Source organism: Oncorhynchus kisutch, linkage group LG1 (genome assembly GCF_002021735.2).
Source record: "Oncorhynchus kisutch isolate 150728-3 linkage group LG1, Okis_V2, whole genome shotgun sequence".
In the NCBI taxonomy this organism is placed as follows: Eukaryota; Metazoa; Chordata; class Actinopteri; order Salmoniformes; family Salmonidae; genus Oncorhynchus; species Oncorhynchus kisutch.
In genome coordinates, this window is record NC_034174.2 from 12,194,267 (window position 1) to 12,208,713 (window position 14,447).

The window sequence follows — 14,447 nt, forward strand, 5'->3', positions numbered from 1 at the left end:
ACAAGTGACATCAATAAGGGTTCATAGCTTTCACCTGGTCAGTCTATGGCATAGAAAGAGATGTTCTTAATGTTTTGTACACTCAGTGTAGACACACATGTACATGTAGCTCTGATAAATAACAGACAATGAAACTTGACAAAAAAAGAGAAAGGTTTTATTTTATGCTGAAACAGACCAAAATTCTTCAACCCCCCCTGCCCCACCGTCATTTTTTAGGTGAAAAGTAACAAATTCCACTTGATGATAACAGTAAACTCTTTTAACCTGATGTGAGTGAGCTCAGCTCGTCTGCCTGACAGACTAATAGCACGATTTGAATTACAGTAGAGCTAGGGTGCTATAGCCACAATGAACAAATCAGCCTTGATGTGCCCCCCTTCCTCCAAAAAATACTCACAAGATTTCGACGTTGGGCACCCTGGCCCTAAGAGACGGCACCCCTGAGAGTAAAAAAACTGACTAATAGCATTGCTGAGTCACTGACTAATTGTTAATGTAGGCATATCTTCTTCGCTCATCCTCCATGTACTTCTTCCAGTCAGCCCACTAGGATCTTCTGGCTGAAGAGATCATACTCCCGGTACAGGATGTAATCTTTGAGCCGGTTGGGTAGAGGCAGGAAATGCCTGAACACTGGGGCCCTGAGACGCAGTCGGCCCAGACAGCTACGGATCTTCAGACGACAGAGATGCTGAAGACAGCGAGCGTTCTCTGCGGAGAGGGATGATGATTATGATGATGATAGACACAGTCAGATATGAGCTAGTCAATTACATAGACTGTCAAGTAGGCCTAGTTCATCAACTGTCTGAGGGACATTTTTCGGGTCCAGTAATTATAGCCAATAATTAGGGGCAAGATTTTTACCATGGTCAGGTCGCTCAGGAACAACTCCAGGCCCTCAACATAATCATAGTCATGAACAATCTATGCCTTCTATGAAAACATAACTGTTTTCCCATTGAATGGTTAACAACACACATAGATGTGTTTTGTCCACCTAGTTTTGTTTTGTTTATCCACCAACCTTGAACTTTGCAGATATCAGGCCACTGCTTTTGTTCCATCAGAACAGCCTTTAGTTTCGAGCAGAAGGTCACGTGATCGACGTAATCCATCATGATACGCACCACGTGTCCCGAGTGTTCTTTCAACCAGTACACTGAGATAACCTCACAAAACTGCAAGGAAGCACATAATAGTTTTAGGTAACACTTTACTAAAAGCCTGCAGTTATTACTTAATGCGTTCTAACTTGTTATAAGCATACTAGGAGCCTAACGTTTTAAAGCTAGAATCCTGAATTCAAACGATAAAGTGTATTTTGGGTTCGGATGAATTTATGAAACTTATACGTTTATTCTTCAAGAATCAATGGGTACATATCATTCATTTACATGTCCAAAAATGGATGTTGCAACTTTGCATTCTAGCTTTAAGGAACTAAAGAATAATACTTAGCCACATAACCTGACCAGAGAGAAACCCCTGGACCTATTCACCCTACCAATAACCCCCTTACCATGGAGTCGTTGATGACAGAATTTGTCCAGCCCTCATAGTCATCAGGAACATGGGACGCTTCACCGTAGTTGCACTCGAAGCAGCGCTGGACATCGTAGCCATAGTTACAAAGCATGCGCAGGACAACCTCGTCCTTCAAGGCGTACTGCAGCGCGGAGGGGAAGTGGGTGGTATTGATGCGGGAGAAGTAGTTGACGTTGGCTCCGAACCTCAGCAGGATGTAGATCATCTCCAGGTTACCCGACCTCAGAGCCACCTGCAAGAGGGAAAAAAGTGTGTTGATAAGTGCACCTTTCTTTCAAACCTTGGTGAATCCACTACATTATTACAGTTTTTGGTTCATTTTCTCTGAGTGCACCTGCTCATGCTTTTTATTAGACTTGTCATTTGTTAACAATACAATTAATTATCACTTAATCAAACTGCTCAAAACTGATAACTACTGAACCAAAATGATGTAGTGCCCAGTAAACGTACACTACCGATCAAAAGCTTGCGGTCACTTAGAAATGTCCTTGTTTTTGAATGAAAAGCAAAAAATGTTGTCCATTAAAATATCATCAAATTTATCATAAATACAGTGTACACATTGTTAATGTTGTAAATGACTATTGTAGCTGGAAACGGCAGATTTTTTATGGAATATCTACATAGGCGTACAGAGGCCCATTATCAGCAACCATCACTCCTGTGTTCCAATGGCACATTGTGTTAGCTAATCCAAGTTTATAATTTTAAAAGGCTAATTGATCATTAGAAAACCATTTTGCAATTATGTTAGCACTGCTGAAAACTGTTGTTCTGATTAAAGAAGCAACAAAACTGTCCTTCTTTAGACTAGTTGAGTATCTGGAGCATCAGCATTTGTGGGTTCGATTACAGGCTCAAAATGGCCAGAAACAAAGAACTTTCTTCTGAAACTCATCAGTCTATTCTTGTTCTGAGAAATGAAGGCTTTGGAAAATATTCAGACCCCTTGACTTTTTCCACATTTTGTTAGGTAACAGCCTTATTCTAAAATTAATTAAATTGTTTTCCCCCTCATCAATCTACACACAATACACCATAATGACAAAGTACAATTTTTGTTGTTGAAATTTTAACACGTGTATATACATATAAAAAAACGGAAATATCATATTTACATACACTAAGTATTCAGACCCTTTACTCAGTACTACAAGCTTGGTACATCTGTATTTGGGGAGTTTCTCCCATTCTTCTCTGCAGATCCTCTCAAGCTCTGTCAGGTTGGATGGAGAGCGTTGCTGCACAGCTCTTTTCAGGTCTCTCCAGAGATGTTCGATTGGGTTCAAGTCGGGGCTCTGTCTGGGCCACTCGAGGACATTCAGAGACTTGTCCCGAAGTCACTCCTGAGTTGTCTTGGCTGTGTGCTTAGGGTCGTTGTCCTGTTGAAAGGTGAACCTTCGCCCCCAGTCTGAGGTCCTGAGCGCTCTGGAGCAGGTTTTCATCAATGATCTCTCTGTACTTTGCTCTGTTCATTTTTGCCTCGATCCTGACTATTCCCCAGTCCCTGCCGATGAAAAACATCCCATAGCATTATGCTGCCACCACCATGCTTCACCGTAGGGATGGTGCCAGGTTTCCTCCAGACGTGACGCTTGGCATTCAGGCCAAAGAGTTCAATCTTGTTTCATCAGACCAGATAATCTTGTCTCTCATGGTCTGAGAAACTTTAGGTACCTTTTGGCAAATTTATAGCGGGCTGTCATGTGCCTTTTACTGAGGAGTGGTTCCATCTGGCCACTCTACTATAAAGGCCTAATTGGTGAAGTGCTGCAGAGATGGGTGTCCTTGTAGAACTTTCTCCCATCTCCACAGAGGAACTTTAGAGCTCTGTCAGAGTGCCCATTGGGTTCTTGGTCACCTATCTGACCATGGCCCTTTCCACCCGATTTCTCAGTTTGGCTGGGCGGCCAGCTCTTGCAAGGGTCTTGATGGTTCCAAACTTCTTCCATTTAAGAATGATGGAGGCCATTGTGTTCTTGGGGACCTTCAAAGCTGCAGAAATGTTTTGGTACCCTTCTCCAGATCTGTGCCTCGACACAATCCTGTCTCAGAGCTTTCTTGACAATTCCTTCGACCTCATGGCTTGGTGTTTGCTCTGACATGCACTGTCAACTGTGGGACCTTATATAGACAGTTGTGTGCCTTTTCAAATCATGTCCAATCAATTGAATTTACCACAGATGGACTCCACCTCCATCAAGTTGTAGGAACACCTCAAGGATGATCAATGGAAACAGGATGCACTTGAGCTCAATTTCGAATCTCATAGCAAAGTGTCTAAATATTTACAGTCCCAGTCAAAAGTTTGGACACACCTACTCATTCCAGGGTTCTTCTTTATTTGTACTATTGTCTACATTGTAGAATAATAGTGAAGACATCAAAACTCTGAAATAACATATATGGAATCATGTTGTAACCGGGTTCGATCCCGGGCTGTATCACAACCGGCTGTGATCGGGAGTCCCATAGAGAGGCTGACCTTGGTCATCAGTTGAACAGTGTCTCCTCCGACACATTGGTGCGGGTGGGTGTTAATAAGCGTGGTTAGGCGGGTCATGTTTCGGAGGACGCATGACTCGACCTTCGCATCCCGAGCCTGTTGGGAAGTTGCAGTGATGAGACAGGATCGAATTTGGGGAGGGAAAAAATATATATGATTCACCGTTATTTAACTAGGCAAGTCAGTTAAGAACAAATTCTTTCTTACAATGACGGCCTACCAAATGGCAAAAGGCCTTTTGCGGGGACGGGGGGCTGGGATAAAAAAAAGAAGAAGAAAAAAAATATATAGGACAAAACACACATCATGACAAGAGAGACAACACTACATAAAGAGAGACTTAAGACAACATAGCATGGCAGCAACACAGGACAACACAGCATGGTAACAACATGTTAGCAACACAACATGGCAGCAGTATAAGATGGTAGCAGCACAAAACATGGTACAAACATTATTGGGCACAGACAACAGCACAAAGGGCAAGAAGGTAGAGACAACAATACATCACACAAAGCAGCCACAACTGTCAGTAAGAGTATCCATAATTTAGTCTTTGAATGAAGAGATTGAGATAAAACTGTCTAGTTTGAGTGTTTGTTGCAGCTTGTTCCAGTCGCTAGCTGCAGCGAACTGAAAAGACGAGCGACTCAGGGATGTGTGTACTTTGGGGACTTTTAACAGAATGTGACTGGCAGAACGGGTGTTGTGGAGGATGAGGGCTGCAGTAGATATCTCAGATAGGGGGGAGTGAGGCCTAAGAGGGTTTTATATATAAGCATCAACCAGTGGGTCTTGCAACGGGTATACAGAGATGACCAGTTTACAGAGGAGTATAGAGTGCAGTGATGTGTCCTATAAGGAGCATTGATGGCAAATCTGATGGCCGAATGGTAAAGAACATCTAGCCGCACGGGAGCACCCTTACCTGCCGATCTATAAATTACGTCTCCGTAATCTAGCATGGGTAGGATGGTCATCTGAATCAGGGTTAGTTTGGCAGCTGGGGTGAAAGAGGAGTGATTATGATAGAGGAAACCAAGTCTAGATTTTACTTTAGCCTGCAGCTTTGATATGTGCTGAGAGAAGGACAGTGTACCGTAAGAATAAGTCTGTCACGTAACAAAATGGGGAAAAGGTGAAGGGGTCTGAATACTTTCCGAAAGCCCTGTATATGGATGTGGCTGTAAATACTACATCATTGTCCATTAGACAGTGTGCTTTAATAGGACAAAGTGGAGAGTCACTATGTACTACCATTTGTAATTATAGTGTAGTGTACAATGCACTGCTGAAATACCTGGGTTGTATATATAACAATATATCCCACTCATTATGTGAATTACATTGACAGGTGATACTGTATCAGTCGACAAAGTCATGTAGAAAAGGTGATCTTGTATAATGTCCCCTGGGGCAGACATGACATACAACACGTGCCACATTTTTACAGGAGCCAACTGCTTCACAATAACCCTATTTCTGATGATTTGTCCTGAGTATGTACTGTATAAGGATAATGAAACTGTAAGACTGACATATTTCTCAACTTGCTCACAACCTGCCATTTGACAGAAATTATATATATGTTTTTTTGATTGCATGTCAAGTTTTTGTTAAATAATGTATGGAAAATGATATTTTCTATTCAGCACGTCAAAAATAACAATTTTGACATTTGTATCTTCTATTTTTTGCTATTGGATTAAATGGTAGTTAAAATGACTAAATGGTGAGCTTATCATTATCTGATGTATTGGGGACTAAACTAAAAATTCTCGTGGTATTTCACAGAAAAATTCAATTTTGCATGAATGACTCAGGGGTGAAAGATGTGTGAAACCCCAATCAATGCACAATCAAAGGTTCTGAATATAAGATAGGGGGAATTACAAGTGTTATCAGTTTAGTACTTAAGAGTTTTTGATTGAGAAAAATGAGTTTCTGCGTGTTGATGTCTTCAGGGTATTTGACAAAAAGCCACGAGGGCCTGTTTTCAAAAAGTGTCTCAGAGTAGGAGTGCTGATCTAGGATCAGGTTTCCCCTGTCCATATAAATGTATCCATTATGATCTAAAATCCTAGATCAGCATTCCTACTCTGAGACTGTTTGTGAATATGAGGCCTGACCTGTAGGCACTTGACAGGGTCCTGGTTGGGCATGGCCCCAGCCTCCAGCAGCAGCTTGACCGAGGGGACATCATCGTTGGACACAGCAAAGTACAGGGCAGACTTCCGCTGGTCGTCGTAGTTACGTCGGACCCAGGGGTGCAACATGTAGTTGGGGTCATAGCCTGCCTTCAGCAGGGCCTTTAGACACTGTGTGTGACCACCAGCAGCTGCAGAGTGTAAGGGGCTCATTCCACTCTCATACACTGCGTCACAGGTCGTCACAGGGATCAGGATCTTCAGAGCTCTAAGTGTTTGAGTGAGTGAGGGAGAGAGAGAAAGGCCAAGTGAGCTCTGAAATGTGATTGTGATTTCTAAGCACTAAACTCAGATCTGTGACGAGGTTATGGGTGCAGAACTGGTGCCACCTACTGTAAATGGCCCCTGTGGGAGACTCTGTGGATGGGGAGGTGTCCGGTGTGTTTGGGGACATTGGCATCAGCTCCATACTCCAACAGCAGAGAGATAATCTCAGGGTTGCCAGAGGCAGATGCCTCAAATAGGATTGTGGCATAATCCTGGGCCATAGACTCCACGTTGGCCCCTGCTGATACAAACAGCAAACAACAACAAATCTGTATTGCTTGTACAGAGTAACAAAAACAAAGTCCATGACATACAAGAACTAGTTGATGCCAATTATACACCCTTATATGTGCCCAAGTCATAAGATACAGCATGTGCTTGTGTAACAGGTATGACCTATCTGCATGCCAACTAAACGAAGCATTCTTATTGGTTAATTGACAGAACATGTGATTTCAACCTCCTGTTTTGTGTTTCCTGGCTGCTTCCCATAGGGGGTGATGCAGTGCAGAGGCGTGATGGATCCTATGCAGACTATGATGATTTAGTTGATGAAATGGTCAATGGGGTTTGAGCTGAATGTTTAATATGAGAAGAAGTAGTATGGATGCCTGCCTACTGGGCTGCGCCCTTTCCTGTGCCACTTCCTGTGCCACTTCATGTGGCCCTTTTGATTTCTTTGGTTTGTTGGTATGTTTTGAGTGATTTTAACTAGACTGGTTTTAAGAGTAAAACGTAAGTGAAAATTATATTTATGTTGGAAAAGTAATTGAACAGAAATGAGAAACTGGAATGTGTTGGATACAGAATAATAAACATGCAATAAAGGGGACATCTGCAGTTGCTACATCTGATATGTACCCATTGATTCTTGAAGAACACAATTTATCAATTCCTCCTGAGCTTAGTTCAACAATTGTACCACATCAGAACCAAAATATAAGCTTGCTTTACTCCAATATTTGCAAACAAAGTAAATGTAAACAAACACTGTATAGCCTCATCTCAAAACATGGTTAAAATGATATCACTTTGATATCATTTCACCAGCCCCTCCCTCAGCTTTTTACTAAAACAGGGGTGGGGATAGGCTTTGTTATTATATCCACTGCAGATTGCCACATTAAGAAAATAAACATCCCTTTTGTTGTCTGCCTCTTCTTCACTCTGCCTGCTCAACCCAGACATAGAACCTGTCACTTTTCCACCTTGTGACACAGGGACATTAGTACAGTACAAGTAAAATAATCTAATTGAGCCAAGGGTTCCCAAACTTTTTCACTTGGGGAACATTGTCTATTTCTATGGGAAGAAGCAATGTTCATGACACAAACTGTTCACACCCCTCTTGTTGGTGGAGAGAATTTAGCTGATGTACAGCTTATTCCTTGCAAAGAAAATGTTAACGTTTCAGAGCAAATTTTCTTGCAATTCTATACATCTTGCCATGTCAAATGTGTATTCATGTGATATTTGAGTGACAAAAAAATTACAACAATATCTATGGGCTAAAAAAACGAAAAGAAAAAAAACGTTAGCTGACATGGGCTAGTTGATCTGGATATTTCTGACAAGTTATAAATATCTCTCTAAGTTATGCAATGACTAACATGACAAGAGGAATTGATGATTATCTACACAATTTCGAAATTATATACGTATACAGTACCAGTCAAAAGGTACTTACTTTGCCTTGAATTCTAAATAAATCCCAGACAGTGTCACCAGCAAAGCACCATCACACCTCCTCCTCCATGCTTCACGGTGGGAACCACACATGCGGAGATCATCCGTTCACCTACTCTGCGTCTCACAAAGGCATGGCGGTTAGAACAAAAATCTCAAATTTGGACTCATCAGACCAAAGTCAGATTTCCACCGGTCTTATGTCAATTGCTCATATTTCTTGGCCCAAGCAATACGCTTCTTATTATTGGTGTCCGTTAGTAGTGGTTTCTTTGTGGCAGTTCGGCCATGAAGGCCTGATTGATGCAGTCTCCTCTGAACAGTTGTTATCGAGATGTGTCTGTTACTTGAACTCTGTGAAGCAGAGGCTGCAATTTCTGAGGCTGGTAACTCTACTGAACTTATCCTCTGCAGCAGAGGTAACTCTGGGTCTTCCTTTCCTGTGGCGGTCCTCATGAGAGCCAGTTTCATCATAGCGCTTGACGGTTTTTGCGACTACACTTGAATTACTTTCAAAGTTCTTGAAATATTTCCGGATTCACTGACCTTCACATCTTAAAGTAATGATGGACTGTCGTTTCTCTTTGCTTATTTGAGCTGTTCTTGCCATAATATGGACTTGGTCTTTTACCAAATAGGGCTATCTTCTGTATACCACCCCTACCTTGTCACAACACAACTGATTGGCTCAAACGCATTAAGAAAGAAAGACATTTCATAAATTAACTTTTAACAAGGCACACCTGTTAATTGAAATGCATTCTAGGTGACTACCTCATGAAGCTGGTTGAGAGAATGCAAAGAGGGTGCAAAGCTATCATCAAGGCAAAGGGTGGCTACTTTGAAGAATCTGAAATATATTTTGATTTGTTTAACACTTTTTTGGTTACTACATGATTCCATGTGTTATTTCATAGTTTTGATGTCTTCACTATTATTCTACAATGTAGAAAATAGTAAAAATAAAGAAAAACCCTTGAATGAGTAGGTGTGTCCAAACTTTTGACTGGTACTGTATATACATATAATTATATCATTTTGGGGGGTGGGGACCCAGGCCCACCCCACAGTTTGAGAACCACTGACATAGGCTACTGTACCTTTCTGGACGAGGGCTTGGACTACCTTCACATGCCCACACTGAGCGGCAAGGGCCAGGGGTGTGAGCCCATAGTCGGACCTGGCGTCTGGGTTGGCCCCAGACCTGAGAAGCAGCTCCACAAATTCCTCCCGTCCCAGCTTGGCAGCCTCGTGGAGGGGGGTCCTGCTGTGACATCCCTCCAGGTTCACATTGCTACCGAACCCCAGTAGGAGCTTGGCCAGGTCCAGACGATCGTTTCTGATAGCTGTTGGATGGAAGGAAGAAGTGGGATAAGTCTGTAATGATCCTACATGTCCTAGAATTCTTCTCATTGTCAGGACTACATAGGCTTACATTTGGACTGTCTATTGTTCTGTCAGCTCTACATTCAGTTATTCCCAGAACCAAATATCATGTGAGCTGGAGTCTGTCACGAGAGACTAATCTTCAGTATGTTTTGAGTGTATTAATAACAGAGGATGCAGACCGGTTTACCTATAACTAGCGGTGAGTCCTCTTCGTCATCCTGGCAGTCAGAACTGGAATGATTCTGTAGCAGAAAGGTGGCGTTCTCTATCAGACCTCGCTCCACCGCCAGGAACAGAGGTGTCTTTCCACGGTCGGTCCGACATTGCACTGCATTTTGACTCGACGCTGAGGAAGGCGTACATCAAGTCAGTCTTATGATATTATTTTGTCATTGAAAGGAAACGTGAACTCATGTTCACATTTGACTATAGTGAACAAAAATATAAATGCAACATGTAAAGTGCTGGTCCCATATTTAATGAGTTGAAATAAAAATCCCAGAAATGTTCCATATGCAAAAAATGCTTTTCTCTCAAATCTTCTGCACAAATGTGTTTACATCCCTGTTTGTGAGCATTTCTCCATCCACCTGACAGGTGTGGCATATCAAGAAGCTCCTTAAACAGCATGATCATTACACAGGTGCACCTTGTGCTGGGGACAATAAAATGCCACTCTAAAATGTGCAGTTTTGTCACACAACACAATGCCACAGATGTCTCAAGTTTTGAGGGAGGGTGCAATTGGCATGCTGACTGTAGGAATGTCCATCAGAGCTGTTGCCAGATAATTGAATGTTAATTTCTCTACCATAATCCGCCTCCTACATTGTTTTAGAGAATTTGGCAGTACATCCAACCTGCCTCAGAACTGCTGCCAAGTGTAACCACGTCAACCCAGGACCTCTACATCCAGGCTTCTTCACCTGAGGGATCGTATGAGGAGGGGGTGGTTTGGAGTATTTCTGTCTCAATAAAGCACCAGTGGCTCACAAGTGGGTGGGCGTATTCCCTCCCAGGCCCACCCATGGCTGTGCCCATGCCCAGTCATGTGAAATCAATAGATTAAGGCCTAATGAATTGATTTAAATAGACTGATTTCTTTCTATGAACTGTAACTCAGTAACAGCTGAAAAATTGTTGCATGTTGCATTTATATTTTGGTTCAGTGTACTTTCGAGCTTTGAAAACATCAGACAAACTTTTATTTTAGTGTTTAATGTCCCTTTGATTGTTTTGTATCTTCTCAAAACAATGCATGATTTAATTGACCCTTGTGTGTAGGGATGTACTAGATGAGACAAAGATATACAAACCTGCAAAGGTGACCTCTAGAATATTTTGGTTCTTCTGACTAACGGCCTCATGTAGGGGGATCCAGCCTCTGTTGTCCACTTCAGAGAAAGCACTCTGGCTGACAGACAGCTGGCGGAGAGCTGCTTCGTCACCTGGCAACAAACCAGGAAGCAGAGAGGATTATCAAGGAGACACTGTTATGGAGACACAGTAAATAACCAATAGTGCAGAACCGGCACTCACTACTCACCTTTTCTGATGGCGGAGAAGATTTTTACATTATCTGTTATATCTTGTCTGTGGAAAGAAAAAAGTCACACCATAAAAGCTGTGCCACCAACCTCATGATGAAGGTGTGAGTTCCAGATACAGACTTTATAATTTATAACTTCTTTATGTCTGGAGAAGTGTTTACAATCTCAGGACCAACATAAAATGTATAACTATCCTACTATCTGGGCAGACCTGTGTATCTGTGTCTGGTGTGCTGCTAAAGGTTCACAAGGGTGAAGCAAGAAGCTGTGTACCTGCACTCATCCCCTAGGCTGGAATCCTGCGATTCAATCTGCTTGTTACATTCCAGAAGACTCTGTTCAATCATGTATTGAGTGTCCACATCCTCATAGTCGTCCCCTTCATATCCTAGTTCGTCAAAGTGCATGTCCAGGCCTCTTGCAGTCTCTCTAGTGGGGATCTCTCCAGCTAAACTCAACAAGACAAACTATCACCTGGCGTGACCTATGGCCTATAGCATGGCATGCAAGTGACAGGCACATCCCTTCACAATCAATCGACCAGGTTTACATTGTTTACTATGCCTAACAATAGTCTTAGTCGGTTTGGTGGATATGCCCAATACTTTACACAGACTCATTTAATTTGGCATGTTGCATCATGTGTAACAAAATAACAGGTATCCAGGTCAAGATATTCATAAACACATCCACGCAAACACATAGAAGTTTGTGAGTCATAACCCCTTGTTGTGAAATGTCAAGCATGCATGTGTTCAACGGCCCATGGCGCAGTAAATGGCAGGTTTCAAATGTTCCATTTTAAGGATGCATTTGTAATGAAATGTGATACAGTGTTCCAATCTTAATCTAATTAAGGGCTGTAGGTCTATAGCTAACAATCTCATGGATTTTAGAATTCTTCACTTTTTTTTTTTTTTTTTACATATTGAAGAGATAAAACCCTTACAGTAGACATTTAGTGTAGGCCCACGACTCATTTATACGAACTTTTCATATGATCTAACACACCAAGACTAGGTTTATACTATGATGCAGTTTGTTTTCTTTTACCTTTCGTAATCAGGCTGTAATGTGGCTATGGCGTCCTTCGTGGTTTAAAGGGGATCCGTTTTTCTCCATTCTGGGGCTATTTATACCTCCCCTGCTATAAATACCTGATCATGAGACAGACTAGCACCCAGGGTTTCTCTGTACCTCTGGCACACTGAACGACACACACTGACACACTTTTCCTGCTCCTGCATGTTGCTACTGATAGACACAAACAGATTCACTTTTATGACGGAATTACTGCTTTTATAAAGATTATAGACTAGAGCAAGTAAATAAGAAAGAGATGCATGAAAGACTATTTGCATGAACATTCTTCCTTTAAGATACACAATTGAACAGTTTACAGTTTTGAAAGCGGAAAGGATGCATGCAATACCTTCTAAGTGAATTCTCAGTGCATTATTTTAAATAAGACAATTGAATCACCACCCATACTTATGTGAAAATGTCCAGTGTAATGAAGTGTCTGTCCATCATTACTCACCGACAGCATCCTCCAGGAAGAGTGTTATCATGAACCGTTTCTCTGTGCTACTCCAGTTGTTTGAAGGTCACCAGACTTCTGCCTGTGGAGAGGATGGATGGGTTGCTGCCCTGCACAGGCTCTGGCTACTGGATTCCTGTCACTCACTATCACCCATGTCTCATCACTCACCAGACACCTCCACTGAAGTGATCAATGTAATCCTCTCTGCCTCTGAAGGAATGCTGTGAGAAAAGAGAACCGTGAGATCACTTCTTGGCAACAACCACAATCTCTCTTATTGAACCTGATAACCTTACAGGAAGTTAGGCTAAGTGGATGTACTGGTACTTCCTGTATATAGCTCCATTCTTGTGTCTTTTATTTTATTCCTTGTGTGTTACTGTTTTCTTTTTAAACTCTGCATTGTTGGGAAGGGCTCGTAAACAAGCATTTCACGATTAAGTCAACACCAGTTGTATTTGCCACATGCGACAAATAACATTGATTTGATTTAAAGCTCTGGAGTGATTTACACAAAATATGACAATTTAGTAATTAAAAACAGAGACTTGGAGTATTGAAATGTGTTAGTGTATTCAGTTTTAGTACTTTCCTGTAATTCAATGTTACTTTAGTTGAGGGTTTCCATGTATCTGACCTCCACTAGGTGGAAATAATGTTTACATGCACATTAATAATTCAATATTAAACTGATTTTGTCAGTAGGCAGAGTATGGCAATAGTCATGTAAACACTTTACTCTGCTTATCTTAATCTGCGTACGGTCAAAAATCGAAGTAAGCATACTCTTATTAGATCACCTGTTTTTCTGATCAATCTTTTTAAGTTATTAGGACATGTAGATAGCTTAATCTGTGCTCCAGCTGTGTATTTGATCTGCGCACGGGCACGAGTCACTTTTCAGTGTCACATAAAAAAAACTAAGAAAAACTGAAAATATGCATTTTATGAATAGTTTTAACATACGAACTTTATGTTGCAAAAATAACATGTTCGCTTTGGTAGAACGTTTATTTTGATTGCCATTCTTCTGCATGTGTCCATGTACACTGAACAAAAACATAAACGCAACATGTAAAGTGTTGGTCCCATGTTTCATGAGCTGAAATTTAAAAAATCACAGAAATGTTCCATATGCAGAAAAACCTCTCAAAATACCTTCTTCAAACCTCCTCAAAATATGAAGACACTGATTAAACAGCATTATCATTACACAGGTGGATCTTGTGTTGGGGACAATAAAAGGCCACTCTTGTGCAGAGTAATCCTGTCTGTAATAAAGGACTTTGTGAGGGGAAAAATCATTCTGATTGGCTGGGCCTCCCCAGTGGGTGGGCCTATGCCCTCCAAGGCACATCCTTGTCTGCACCCCTGCCCAGTCTTGTGAAACCAATTGACTAGGGCCTAATTCATTCATTTCAATGGACTGATTTCCTTATATGAACTGTCACATTGCATTTATGTTTTTGTTCAGTATAAAAAGTTTTAGGGAAAGTACAGATTATTCTCACAACATAAGAATGATCTGACAGCATGTTTTCTGTCTGTGACAAAGTATTAAACAAACTGAAAGAATTTCACCACTGAATTATAATTTCAGCAGCAGCTGGCGACGAGTCCACGAGATCTTTTCTATTCAAACTGTCCATTTCATATCCTTGATATTATTCCCAAACACGTCACTTTCATAATCTGCAGCAAATCCTCTTCCACCCCAACACCAAATAATTTGTCATTCAGGTTAA

General features: G+C 41.5%; 1 protein-coding gene across 4 annotated transcripts; it reads right to left on the reverse strand.

The window, feature by feature from the left end:
* Window positions 1-135: 135 nt before the first annotated feature.
* Window positions 136-12,409, reverse strand: asb14a (ankyrin repeat and SOCS box containing 14a). Of its 4 annotated transcripts, none has more exons than XM_020494744.2 (11): window positions 12,213-12,409; window positions 11,433-11,626; window positions 11,156-11,202; window positions 10,926-11,057; window positions 9,797-9,955; window positions 9,321-9,566; window positions 6,601-6,775; window positions 6,190-6,475; window positions 1,526-1,783; window positions 1,031-1,184; window positions 136-714 (listed from the first exon to the last, which is right to left on the reverse strand). In XM_020494744.2, exons 2-11 carry the CDS (start codon window positions 11,564-11,566, stop codon window positions 542-544), a joined length of 1,764 nt encoding a protein of 587 aa, XP_020350333.1. In that variant the 5' UTR covers window positions 11,567-11,626; window positions 12,213-12,409; the 3' UTR covers window positions 136-541. The 4 variants fall into 4 exon arrangements, with proteins under 4 accessions (XP_020350333.1, XP_020350324.1, XP_020350341.1 ...); XM_020494735.2 differs by having other exon boundaries at window positions 11,433-11,607; window positions 12,213-12,407; XM_020494752.2 differs by having other exon boundaries at window positions 6,601-6,772; window positions 11,433-11,607; window positions 12,213-12,402.
* Window positions 12,410-14,447: the final 2,038 nt, after the last annotated feature.